A 14,003-nucleotide genomic window follows, 5' to 3' on the forward strand; every position below is an offset into this window, starting at 1 on the left:
GGCTGCCTCACAATACCACAGCTGTCTTCCCCTGGGGCTAGTGATCCAACAGAGAGTAGGAAAGAGTGTTATAGACTGAATTGTGATCTCCTAAAATTCATATGTTGAGGCCCTAATCTCCACTGAGACTGCTTTGGAGATAAGGCTTTTAGGAGGTAATTAATGTTAAATGAGGTCTTAAGGGTGGGGTCCTAATGTGATAGGATTAGTGACCTGTAAGAAGAGAAGAAAGACAGATCTCTCTACACCCAGATGCACCTAGGAAAGGCCATGTGAACACACTGCGAGAAGGAGCTGTCTACAGACCAAGGAGAGAGCCCTGGACAAAACCTGACCAGGCCGGGTGCGGTGGCTCACGCTTGTAATCCCGGCACTTTGGGAGGCCGAGGCGGGCGGATCACGAGGTCAGGAGATCGAGACCATGGTGAAACCCTGTCTCTACTAAAAATACAAAAAAATTAGCCGGGCGTGGTGGCGGGCGCCTGTAGTCCCAGCTACTCGGAGAGGCTGAGGCAGGAGAATAGTGTGAACCTGGGAGGCGGAGCTTGCAGTGAGCCGAGATTGCGCCACTGCACTCCAGCCTGGGCGACAGAGCGAGACTCTGTCTCAAAAAAAAAAAAAAAACCTGACCAATGCTGGCATCCTGAACTTAAATTCCCAGACTCCAGAACTGTGAGAAAGTAAATGTTTGTTGTTTAAGTCATCCAGTCTAAGGTACTTCATTATGGCAGTCTGAGCAGACTAATACAGAAAGCATTGCCAAGATGGATGCCACAGTCTTCTTATAACCTAATCTCTGAAGTGATATCATCGCTTCTGCTATATCCTGTTCATTAGATGTGAGTCAGTAAATCTAGCCCACTCTCAAGGGAAGGGGTGTGAATATCAGGAAGTGGGGAATCACTGGGGTTATCTTAGAGGCTGCTACCAAAACGGAGGAATATTGGCATCTTTATTTTCAATAACCTCTAACTGGCTTTAGTGTCACATTCCATAATAAATGTAGGCAACAAGTCACTATGGTATGAACAGTACCTGTGGTTTTGTAACCAGTATAAATCAGATATTTTCTTATTATTTTATGGTTGTTGTACCTGCCTCTGCTTACCACTACTTTGAAATATAGGAGTTATTAGACCTACTGCACTAGATTTTGTTATTTAATATATAAAAAGAAATTCACATTACTATATAACAACTTAAAAAATGCTTGGACAAATCTATTTTATTTGTAACTTTTTGTATTTTATTTTATGAGATGTAAAATATTATTCTGAGAGGTGATCCACAGTGTTACCAAACTGTTAAGGCGTTTGTGACACAAAAATATTAAGAATCCCTAAGCAAGTGATATTCAAAGTGTGGTTCTGGGAACAGCAGCATCAACATCACCTGGGAACTAGTCTGAAATGCAAATTATCAGGAGGTCCCTTTCCTGACCTACTGAGTCAGAAACTCTGGGGCAGGGACCCAGCAATCTGTTCAAATACACCCTCGAGGTGGCTCTCATGCTCACTGAAGTTTGAGAACCACTGATCTAGAGTCTCATTCAGAAATTGCATTTTCCACAAGCTCCCAGGTGATACTGAGACTGTTGGTCCAGACTTTTTGAGTACCACTGTCCTACCCTTGACTACAGCATCACTATTAATTGAATGTCTGTTAACCAACCCTCCTGTGGCCCCTATCATGATGTCTGCAGCCCTGCTACTAACTAGCTGTGGCTCAGGGCAAGTTACTTAACCCCTCAGAGTTTATTCATATATTAAATAGAATGAAAAAGTACACTAACTTGCAAGGCTATTATGAGAAATGGGAATAATGTATCTAAAGCACTTGGCACAGTGCCTAAAGTGGAGCAGAAGCTCTGAAAGCAGATGTTATTAGCCATATTATGATTATCATTTAAAGTTCTTATTAAGTAACTGAGCTTGCCTAGGAGGGTTCAAGACTAGTAGAGAAGAAACGTGCATGCAGCTCTCTGTCAGGATAATCAGGACATGCGTGGGAGCTCAGAATAGGGAGATCTAACTCCAGCAAAGGAAAATGTGCCCTTACAAGTTCAAAGTGCTTTTCATTCAGTCTTGGGCCAATCTCACACTGATGCTTTGAGGTCAGCAAAGGGAAAATTACTGTCATTCTCACATTACAGAAGAAGAAACTAAAGGCTCGGAGAAGCTAAAGACTTGCCCCAGGTCACTAATCATCAGAGCTTTCCCCATGCTCTTGTGAGCTCTTGATCAATCCAGTTACTAGATGTGTTTCTTGGGTACATTTGGGGATATCCCTGTGGCCTGATCTCCAGGGTCTAGAGAAACCCAGGGTTGCTGTCTCACCTGAGGGATGAGGCTGCGAGGAAGCTGTCTACTTGGAAAATCCTAAAAGGGAGAAATGGCAGGATGTTTGCATGTCTCCACTGTGGAAGACACGGACAGAGCCAGTTTCTTCCAGGTGCCACAGACTGCCCCTTCTCTCTGTCCCACACACTCACATACTGATGCCAGTGAAAAAGGATGCTTCAGGATTCACCTCTTCTGTCAGATGTGCCTTTTTTTTTCTTTTGCTTTTGGGGCACAGTGCAAAGGTAGTATATTTAGTCTGGAGTTTTAGAGAGTAAATGCTGAATGTATATTGTTTTCCTTCGGGAGATCAGAAGGCTGACAATAGAAGATTTGACATCAAACACCATCACAGGGAGTTGGAACTTTGCTTTGGCTATCAAATTTAAAGTGGAGTGTCTAGGGCTGCAGGTATAGAAAAGCATTTTGGATTCTTACAGATTGGTTTGAGCAACACTTCCTCAGACTTTGTCCCAAGAAGATGCAGGAAACTGAGAACCCAGGGCATGTGAGATGCTTTTCCACTAGAGTTGCAACATCTCGTCCACATTTCCAGTGGACTTTTGTCACCTCCAAGCTTTTCTTCCCAAGCCTCGGTTAATGGCTCTCAAAAAGTAGCAGACAAAAAGGCTGAGATGGGGCAGAAGAGACAGGAAAACCACTGGAGAGATTCACTGAAGGTGGTTTGGTCAGAAAAATGTCCATCTAACAATTGTTAGTGGTCACTTTCATGCACATTCCTCTCAAATAAATACATTCCTCCTTCATAGGCAGCTATGCTCTCAGGGCAAATGGTGCCCCATGACCCTGGGCCAGCCCTGTACTTCCTCTGACAAGAGCTATGCTTTGGAAAACCCAGTTCATTACAGCATCTTCCCTCTGAGAGCAAAGTGCAGGGTTCAAGATGCTATCTCTCTCATGAAATACTCACTAAACAAATTCCCAACATGGACAGCAAGCTTACACCATTATAGTGAATGCCAGCACAACATGGAGGAAGCTGAGGACAGCTGAGAGACACACGCTTGGGGCAAAACAGGGAAGCTCTATCAAAAGATAAGTTTTCTTAGTGTATTTCCTCTTTTCTGTTAATATGAGGATCAAACTATTCACTTTAGGGGAAAGGCAGTATTCTGGAAGACTCAGAATTTTTCATATTTTCTATTAATGCAATTTACTGATTGGGATCACTGCCCATTCATGTATTAAATAATCTGGCACCTACAGAGCCTTCACTGGGTGAGAAGTTTTTCTTCTTCATTTCTTACTGACTCCCTCTCACCTTTCCCCTCACCCTGAAACAAACTCCTGCATCTCCTCAGGGCACTCAGCCCAGCTGCTGCCCTGCTTATCTCAGATGGCAGTCCACTTCCTGTATAAAGACATCCGAGGGCAGGTGTGTGCCTCTCAGTGGGTTTCCTTAGCATCTCCCTTTGAGCATCTTCCTTTGTGTTTCAATTTTTCCTTTCTGCCTCTCTCTTTCCTTTTACTTCTTTTTTATTTTTATTTTTATTTTTTTTGAGATGGAGTCTCACTCTGTCGCCCAGGATGGAATGCAGTGGGGTGATCTTGGCTCACTGCAACCTCCACCTCCTGGGCTCAAGTGATTCTCCTACCTCAGCCTCCGGAGTAGCTGGGATTACAGGTGCACGTCACCACACCTGGCTAATTTTTGTATTTTTAGTAGAGATGGGGTTTCACCACGTTGGCCAGGCTGGTCTCGAACTACTGACCTGAAGTGATCTGCCTGCCTCCGTCTCCCAAAGTGCTGGGATTACAGGCATGAGCCACCACACCCAACTCTTTCCTTTTACTTCTAAGGCCAAGTGGTCCCTCCACACCCCTGAGGCTAACTCTCCCTGTTCATGAGTGATGTCACCTTCTCCGACCTCTTTGGGACCCACTGTGGCAGTTGTTCTTTCCTGCTTTCATCATTGCAGCAGAGGTAATGAGTGCTCACCAAGTCTCCCTGGGCCTCCCCTATGTGTCCCTGCTCCTGTGCAGGTGGGCCAGCCTGAGGGATTCCTTCTGGGCTGTGGATAGTGGTGGAGTGATGTGGTCTCTCCCAGGCTGAGGCAGCTAACAGCTGGCATGCTGCCTTCATCTCTCTCTTCCCCTCTGCCATGACCTTGGAAACCAAAGGTCAGAAGATGGAGATGACAGGATGGAGGGACCAGATTTCTGAGTCACTAGATAGACTCGCACTGACCTGTGCTTCACCTGGGCAAGAAATAAGCTTTTGCCTTGCTAAGCCACTGAGACTTTCTACAAATGATCTCAGTCTTGCCAAGCCTGTCCTGGCTAATACTCATCTCTCCATCTACCTGTCTCTCTGTCTCTCTCCTCTGTCTATCTCTTCATCCAAGTTCAAGTCCCGACTCTTAGCATTTTGGTAAGTGCTAATACCATTTGGTGAATCCTTCCTGAGTTGTCCCAGTTGAAAATTCATTGCTTACATTGTAATGTTCCCACGTGGACCTATGTAGCATTTTATATGTGCTATCTGACCAATCCTTACAAAATCATTAGTTTTACAGATGTGATTTTATTACCACACTCCTCATAGTTTTCTTGGAATCTTGTTGTGCAGGCCTGTTTCTCACTATGACTGTAAACCCCTTGAAGGCAAGACTGTCACAATGAGCAAACATGTGTTTATTCCTGACTTCCTTCTGGAGGTTCACACTTGAATTCCCAATGTGTCTCCATGTTTCATCTTCCTCTCCATGCCAGGTGGTACTGTTGACCGTCTATGCTACTTCTGCTCACGTAGCACCTTCACTTGGTGCCCGTTTGAAATTTTGACTAAATAGCCTACCTTGCTTTCAGTCTAGTCAGTTGCCAAAATCTACAGATTTCACATCTGAAATCTCAATCTGGCTTTCAACAGCTCCTTATTTATTTATTTACTTGGTTTTTTTTTGAGATGGAGTCTCGCTCTGTCACCCAGGCTGGAGTGCAGTGGTGCGATCTCTGCTCACGGCAAGCTCTGCCTCCTGGGTTCATGCCATTATCCTGCCTCAGCCTCCCAAGTAGCTGGGACTACAGGTGCCCACTGCCACGCCCAGCGAATTTTTTGTATTTTTAGTAGAGACAGGGTTTCACTGTGTTAGCCAGGATGGTCTCGATCTCCTGACCTTGTGATCTGCCCTCCTCGGCCTCTCAAAGTGCTGGGATTACAGGCGTGAACCACCGCACCCGGCCCACCAACTCCTTATTTTTAAATGTCAAAGCCACCACTCTCATTTTGGCCATTATTGTCTTTCTTAATACACTCCTAGGAGCTTTCCGAGTCCCTGGTTTTCCTTGTTCCAATTCATTTCAGAGGCTCCTATCAGATTAGCATCCCCCAAACTCCAAGTTCATTATTTATTTTCTCAAATGTACTCAATGGTTCATTTCCATCTGTTTAATTAAGTGGCCTTCACAAACAACCACGGTCAGGCCCGGTCTACTTTTCCTATCTCATTAATCTCTCCTCCCTCCTGGACTACATGATGTTCTCTCAACTATTTAGTTGGGTCCACACTTTCCCAACTTCCTGGCTCCTATCTTCCTGAATGCATTCCTACCCCTGACTGTGGAAATCCTATTCATTCTGGGAAATTTGCTTTTTTAAAATTTTACTTTAAGTTCTGGGATACATGTGCAGAATGTGTAGGTTTGTTACACAGGTATATATGTGCTATGGTGGTTTGCTGCACCTATCAACCCATCATCTAGGTTTTAAGCCCCACATGCGTTAGGTATTTGTCCTAATGTTCTGCCTCCCCTTGCCCCCCACACTCCAACAGGCCCCAGTGTGTAATGTTCCCCTCCCTGTGTCCATGTGTTATTAATGGTATGTGTGTTTCCTTTAACAACTATTCATTTTACTACTATTCACCCTTTAACTTCTCTTTTTTGTAAATGTTGGGTCATGAAGTCATGTCACCAGTTTATGGGAGTTGCCATGGCATTTCTTAGAACTCATAAAATGGGTGTAAAATTATCTTGTCCTCTTCTGTTTTTATTTTATTCCTGACCCAGGCAATAACTCTAACATTAATGTTAGTTCATTATAAGTGATTCACAGAAAAAGAGTTCCTTGGCTAAAAGCAATAATATATTTTAAATTTCTTAAATCAGAATATGAAGGTTTAGCAAGTCACAGAGTCAGATTTCAGATTATATCCTTGTCTTTTCTCTTCAATTCATAATGAATGGTATATTTTGTAGTCAATTGCTGGCTGTCTTAATCTGTTTGGGCTATAAAAAATACCTGAGACTTGGTAATTTGTAAACAATAGAAATTTATTGCTCATAGTTCTGGAGGCTGAGAAGTCCAAGATCAAGGCACCAGCAGATTTGGTGTTGGTGGGGGCACGTTCTATTTGAAATGGGCCTCCACCAGACACTAGGTGTTCTTGCATGACAGAAGAGAAAAACAGGCTCCCTCAAGCCTCTTTTATAAGGGCACTGAAGAGCCCTCAGGACTTAATCACCTCCCAAAGGATGCATCTCTTAATATGGACATATTGGGAATTAGGTTCCAATGTATGAATTTTAGAGGGACACAAATTTTAGATCATAGCACTAGTGGAATAATTTACAACTTCTGGTAAAGCAATGTGCTTAACCAAAGAAGTTTCATGAAACAAATATGCCTGTCATTTACACAAATGAAGCCAATGATCTTCAGTAGGATCAAAAACCAATTAGACAACCTGGATGAATCTTAAGAGAATTATGCTGAGTGAAAAAATAAGACCAATCTCAAAAGGTTACAAACAATATAATTGAATTTAAATAGCATTTTTGAAATAAGAGAATTATAGATATGGAAGTCAGTGGTTGTCAGGGGTTAGGGATTGGGAAGGAGGTGCAGGGAGTGGGTGGGTGTGGCTCCAAAGGGGCAGCAAGTGGGAGGCGTGTGATGTATGAATGTGGTGTTTAAATGAAGCTGCACAGGTGATAACATTGCATAGAAATATATACACACAAACATCCTGAAATTTGAATAAACTCTGTGGATTGTACCAAGGTCAATTTCCTCAATATACCTCTGATGGTATACTATAGTTAAGCAAGATGTTACCACTGGGAGAAGGGCTGAGTGAAGGGGCACTTGACTTCCTTATATATTATTTTGCAACTTCCTGTGACCCTGTAATTATTTCAAAATAAAAAGCTTAGAAATCAGACCTTTCCTTGTGATACTACAGAAGGATCTGCAAATGAGGTCAGGAGGTAACACAAGTGTATTAGTCCGTTCTCATGCTGCTAATAAAGATGTACCTGAGACTGGGTAATTTATAAAGGGAAAAGGTTTAATTGACTTACAGTTCTGCATGGCTGGAGAGGCCTCAGGAAACTTACAATCATAGCAGAAGGTCAAAGGGAAGCAAACACATCCTTTTTCACATGATGGCAGAAAGGGGAAGTGCCAAACAAAAGGGGGAAAAGCCCCTCATAAAACCATCAGGTCTCATGAGAACTCACTCACTATCATGAGAACAGCATGAGGATAACCGCTCCCATGATTAAATTACCTCCCACACGGTCTCTCCCACGACACATGGGGATTATGGAAAACAGAATTCAAGATATGATTTGGGTGGGGTCACAGCCAAACCATATCAATAAGCAAGTAAAGTGGCTAGCAGGAGGCAAGGTTAGTGCTGTGGCCAGTGTCAAGGATGCAGCTGCTCTTTATCTCCTGCCATGTGGGACCTATGCACCTGGAATTGCTGGGCCTTCTGAGTGCTATTGTTTTTATAAAATGCTGGAAATCTAAATTTCTAATAAAATTCTGACTTTTAAATATTAACAGCTATTATAGGTTTTTTTTCTTTCCTTGTTTCTTTCTTTTTTTTTTTTTTTTTTTTTGAGATGGAGTCTTGCTCTGTTGCTCAGGCTGGAGTGCACTGGCCCAATAATGGCTCACTGCAACCTCTGCCTCCCAGGTTCAGGCAATTCTTCTGCCTCAGCTTCCCGAGTAGCTGGGACTACAGGCATGTACCACCATGCCTGGCTAATTTTTGTATCTTTAGTAGAGATGGGGTTTCACCATATTGGCCAGGCTGGTCTCGAACTCCTGACCTCATTATCCACCCACCTCGGCCTCTCTTTTGAACACTATAGAGGCCAAACTAGAAAGCTAGATTTGTGTGCAATGGCCGGCCATTCATGTGCAAACTCAGCTTCCAGACAGAGGTTCAGTTTGGCTCCAAGATAAATTCCACCCTCAACAACCTGGTAATCTCAGTGCACAGCTCACACTGGTTTGTAATCTCTTAGGAAATGGAGAAATGGTCACTTCTGAGGCAGTAAGTGTTCTGATCAGGCCACTAATGAAAATTAGTGTACCAATCATTGATACCCAGAGATTCTGAAGAAGGTCAGCATTCATTTGATTGCAGCTCAGACTGAAGTTGCTGCAACTGGAATCTCCTGTCTACTCTGACCAAGACCTTCACAACTACTTTGTCAGTATGCTGGCTAAGGCACAGTAGGTGCTCAGTCTGTGTTGTTAGAAATATTCATTTGTTCTTCCTCAGCTGTCTTAGTTCTTTTTCATTTTAAAGCTAAAAGAAATCTACAAAAACTGAGAAGATGAACTAAAATCTGGTATCTTATGCCACAGTTTTCCTGTGGCTGATGCAATGGCCTGGTGACTATACTATACACAGAGGCCAGCAGTACCCCTATAATCTCTGTCTCTATTTGAAGCTTTGAATATAAGCTTCTACTCATTATCAAAAAATGAGTAGATCAAGGTACTGGTAAGATCCTCATTCCAGTTTTGGTTCCTTAAAGTCTTTATCATCTCTGCCCTGTTAAATGCCCAGAATCTAGACATTCCTTCCTCCCCAACTCCCAGCCTGGCCATCTGACTCAAAAGAAGTGAAAGGAGGACATAGCATGTTCTCCACAACTCGCAAAACAGCTCCAAGCACACCGTCTGTGAGTCAGTAACACCCCACTCCACCCCCGCATGTTTCAAAAAACACCATGTGCACTTATCAGACGTCCATGTCCAGTCTAGTAGCCTGGGTGCACTCAATTCCTTCATGGAGTGCGGAGAAAAATTCCAACCTTTCGGCTTTTAAAATTTCATCTATGGCCTAATTATACATTCTCAAAATCAAATTTAAAATGATTAAGTGATTCATTTCCATTAATTCTGTTCTCTTCCCCCAAAGTCTTCTGCTAATAAGAGTCCAGAGAATGTTTTCTAATCCTCCTTTAAAAAAGAGACTATTTGTAGGTATTACATAAATATATATCAATAAGAGGTCGTTCTTGTTTGCCATTTTTCACAAAGCTCTTTAATATGTAGACTTTTAAAGGGTTGGTTCTCAGCCTTGAAAATTATGCTAATGAGGTAAGAGCAATAATTCAAATTGTAGCCACTAATTTCTCTAAGGGAAAATATGCAGAGACCCTGGGCTCTACTTTTGCTTTCAACTAATTATCATGTATTTACTTTTCTGTTAGTCCAATAATTTTTCTTTCAATTCAGAATTAAGCAATATGACACTGAATTATATAAAGGCCTGTTTAGCATAGCAGACACACCTCATCATTTCCTAGTACTCTGATTTACAGCTCTTAAAATGCACAACAGAGAGGCTGTCTATATGCCCTTTTGTATTTATATTCCATCATGCAGTCACCTCAATAACTTACGCATTCTCAGAAGGTCTACCTAGCAATTAACTCCAGTCTTTTCTAACTCACCATCTCATTATGTAAAGTGGATTTGAACATAAACTTTATTAGCAACTTTCAATTCTAATTCCTTATCTCCCCCACCCCCACTCTGCCGAACAATGTCAGTTTATATGTGACAAAAATGCTTTGGAAAATGGCAGTTTAAAAAATCCACGTTGGACTGGCAGCACATTTAGTAATTAGTCTTTGCACTACGGGGCACTATATTAAATTGAGATTGTCATAGTTCAGCTAAAGCATGTGACCCAGTTCTTCACAGAAATGGAAACAAATCAAATTCTCCCTGCTTTACAACATAGCCTTTTGACTATGTTTAGGAGGAAAAGACAATGAGGAAATCTATCATTTTTATTCAAAAGGTCAAAATCTAAAAACAACAAAACAAACCCCAGACAAACCAACCCAAACTCCTTTGCTAAAAGGTAAAAGACTTCTTAGTATCTCTTCTTCAAACTCGAGAAAGAGGAGGGCCAGCTTGCAGACTTTTCTCATGCATATGAAGTGTATTAGCTGAATAGTTGAAATGGGGTTTAATGTACATGTTCTCCTGGTAAAGAACCAAGGGGGTTGATGAAGGTTCTCACAAAACTAAAGGAATGGCAGCACCTGAAGACAAAGTGTCCACTGTGTGACAAGGAGATGCCTGCAATTGACTTACCAATGTCGGGGTCCACGGCTTGAACTCTGGTCAACAGAGCCTTGGTGGCTGTGTTCTCATGGACGCAGGCATTGTAGTGGTCAGAAGAAAACACAGGGGGGTTATCATTCACGTCCTCCAGGATTAGGTGGATGTTGGACTGGCAGAACCTGCCACCCCCGTCAGTGGCCTTGGCCATCAGGCTGTACATGGGGATCCTCTCCCGGTCCAACAGAGCCAAGGTTTTTAACTCGCCTGTGAAAATAAATGGCAGCACGATTGGTCTGAGTTTTTAAAAACTGTCTTTCTTTGGAGAGCAGAGGATCAATTATATAAACAATTCTCAACATAGGAAGGACTAATGTCATTTGGCCCAAGTGTCCCATACTTTAAAAATGCAGCAAATTCAACAGTTTATGTGTCAGGGAAAAATGTATGGGAGTCTAGATGCAAAAACAAAACAGCTGTGTGACCTTCAAATTAATTAATCCCTTTTTGAAACCTCTGGTATAAGGGGTTCTTTCTTTTGGCTACATGGAGAAGCCTCAAACCTCTTTAAACCTCTCAAGATCTACTCTGGAGATCAGTCTCTGGATTTCTGCTATATGTCCAGAAAACACACAGAGAATGGACTGGTATATCTAGTTCTCTGATGGTCAATATTGTCAACAACCCAGAGACCCAGAAGGGCAGTCTCTTTGCCTCCAGATACTCAACTTTTTACTCTATCATTTACAGGAAAACAGGTAATGAAAACAGAAGCTGGCCTTAGGGGAGCAGGGTCTTGAAGGATGCCTATTGTGCAAGGGTTAACCCTTAACTTGCTGGATTGTGGAAGGGCCTGACATTGCCTGGGGAGGAGTCAAGTGGGAGAAAACTTGAGGAGCATGGAAAAGCAGGTCCTTAGCATCCTGCATGGAGTAATGTTATGTCTGTATTTTAACCACTGGAATAGTTGCATTGGTGCTGGATACCAGCTTTTGTGCAGATATTTTTGTTGTTTAAGTTTCATAAGATAATGACAACAAGCACAGTGACAAACCTGAATAAATGTTATTTGGTGGAAAGTATGACTCATGAAATATTATCACTCTTAAATAAAATTAGTAGATATTATTTGGATGAAGCTACCTAGATTTATTTTATATATATATATATATATATTTAGAGACTGAGTCTTGCTCTGTCACCCAGGCTGGAGTGCAGTGGTGCCATCTCGGCTTACTGCAAGCTCCGCCTCCTGGGTTCACGCCATTCTCCTGCCTCAGCCTCCCAAGTAGCTGCGACTACAGGTGCCCGCCATCATGCCTGGCTAATTTTGTTGTATTTTTAGTGGAGACGGGGTTTCACTGTGTTAGCCAGGATGGTCTTAATCTCCTGACCTCGTGATCCACCCACCTCGGCCTCCCAAAGTGCTGGGATTACAGGTATGAGCCACCATGCTGACCGAAGCTACCTATATTTATTAAGGCAGTTCATCTTTTAGCTTCCCGGCTACAGCCAGCCAGTTCTCAGATACAGGTTGGATCATTTCCCTCTCCTACTCAAAAAGCATCCAGGGCTTTTCATTGGGACATTCAAGACACTCCATAATCTGGCCTAAAGTAGTTTTCCCTCCACTTTTGTATATGACATTACCTGGATGCGCTATGCTCTCTGCTTATGCTGTTCCTATAACTTGCAGTGTCCTGTTTAAGCCACTGAGAATCCTGGCTCAGTTCAAATGCTAGTTCTTCCTTTAAGCAGTTTCCTTTTTCCTCTTATCAGAATATTAGTTACATTTTCATCTGTGCCCAGATATAGCTCCCCTTATGTTTTTCCTGAACACTCATTTCATTGTGCCTTTCATGATTATTATTATTGGTTTACTTGCCTGTCTTCCCTACTGGATTACAGTATCCCTTGGGCATGATTTATTTTGTTTATCTTGGAGTCTACCACAAATATCCCATAAAGTACTTTTATGTCTACTAGCTACTCAATAAATGTTACCTATTGAATAAATAATCACCAGGCCCATATAGCTGAGTAGTATATTCCCATGTAGCTAAGTCAGTGCTTCCTTGTAGGATGCAACCTCTTATGGGAGTGGGGCAGGGAGGAGCCACTACCTTTTTGGAGACTCAGTAGTCAGTTATTGTTCACTAGAAACAACACAACACTGAAAATATGCCAGCCAGCTAATCTTTACGCTTAAATTTAAAATGTCATTGGATGGGTCATCTAATCTACAAAACTAAAATAATTTGCCACCATAAAAAGGCTTTTCCATTAGCTCTGGCCTTCAATGCAGGCATCTGCCTTTAGCTTACATAACCTTGCACCTTGTAAATTTCACCTGAATATACAAACAAGCAAATCTAAGGGCTCATAGGTTTGGAGAAACTAGGCAAGAAAGTTTAATAAAAACTAGACAACTGTGTTAATAAGAACCAGAAAGGGACCCTAAAGACATTTCAAAGTGAGAAAAACTCTCCTTCCTATAAATTGCTGTCTGGTTTTCATGGCAACCTGCATTTGTGATATAACTTCATTTATACCTGTTACGAGCATATACCTTAAAACTTACAGATATGAGAAACAAGAGAAGCAAACAGAGATGTCTGCTTACTTGATGCTAATAAATGTAGGTAAAGTCTGGGCAAGTTTTACAAAGGAAATAAAAAGTTTCTGTGGTCCAGAGCACCCATATTTGGATATGTTCCTACGATTTCTTAGAGCCCAAGATACAGAGCGTCATATTCTTGGGGTACAGAGAGTGATACCCCAAAGTATGGTGCTTTGACATGCTGAGCACCTTGAATTTAAAAAAATTTGGAAGGCCTTAGAGCTGCCTTAGAACCAAGAACTTTCAAACTTTCTCTTATTTCCCTCATCTCTCTCCAGTGCAGGTGAAGACTCTCTTTGAAATTTCCTCATCTGACTATGAAAACTTCTTTCCAAAAGAAATGCATTTGTCTTAAGATCCCCCTCCATAGAAATCTCATCAAATAACTGGGAAAGATTCACCACCAGAGAAGAGAAAAGAGACTAAAAGTCATCACCATGTCCAAACAGATTTTTCATCTCTTCTTCTGAGGGTAGCTCCTAGAGATTAACTGGGAGACTTCAGCTGCATAACTAGATAACCTTTGTTCACAGTCAGTTCAATCCCTCACCTCCCCACATTTTCCAATTCCATTGAGTTTCCTAGGAGAATTATTTACAAAATAATGGATGCCCTCCAGATTATTCATTTCCCCTAAAAATCATTGACTACTCCTCTAAAATTGCCTACAGTCCCCCAACTTCCCTCTCCCCTAGCAACTGCC

The 14,003-nt window shown here is 42.1% G+C and overlaps 1 protein-coding gene across 2 annotated transcripts in view; it reads right to left on the bottom strand.

The window, feature by feature from the left end:
• The window catches only part of FAT3 (FAT atypical cadherin 3), a 667,316-nt gene that overhangs the window by 76,057 nt on the left and 577,256 nt on the right, over window positions 1-14,003 (bottom strand). For both annotated transcript variants that reach the window (XM_030828899.1, XM_030828900.1), the window contains one exon: window positions 10,714-10,947. In XM_030828899.1, coding sequence (XP_030684759.1) covers window positions 10,714-10,947 — 234 coding nt within the window. The remainder of the gene's footprint in view (window positions 1-10,713; window positions 10,948-14,003) is intronic.

The sequence above is a fragment of the Nomascus leucogenys genome, chromosome 15 (genome assembly GCF_006542625.1).
Source record: "Nomascus leucogenys isolate Asia chromosome 15, Asia_NLE_v1, whole genome shotgun sequence".
Taxonomy (NCBI): Eukaryota; Metazoa; Chordata; class Mammalia; order Primates; family Hylobatidae; genus Nomascus; species Nomascus leucogenys.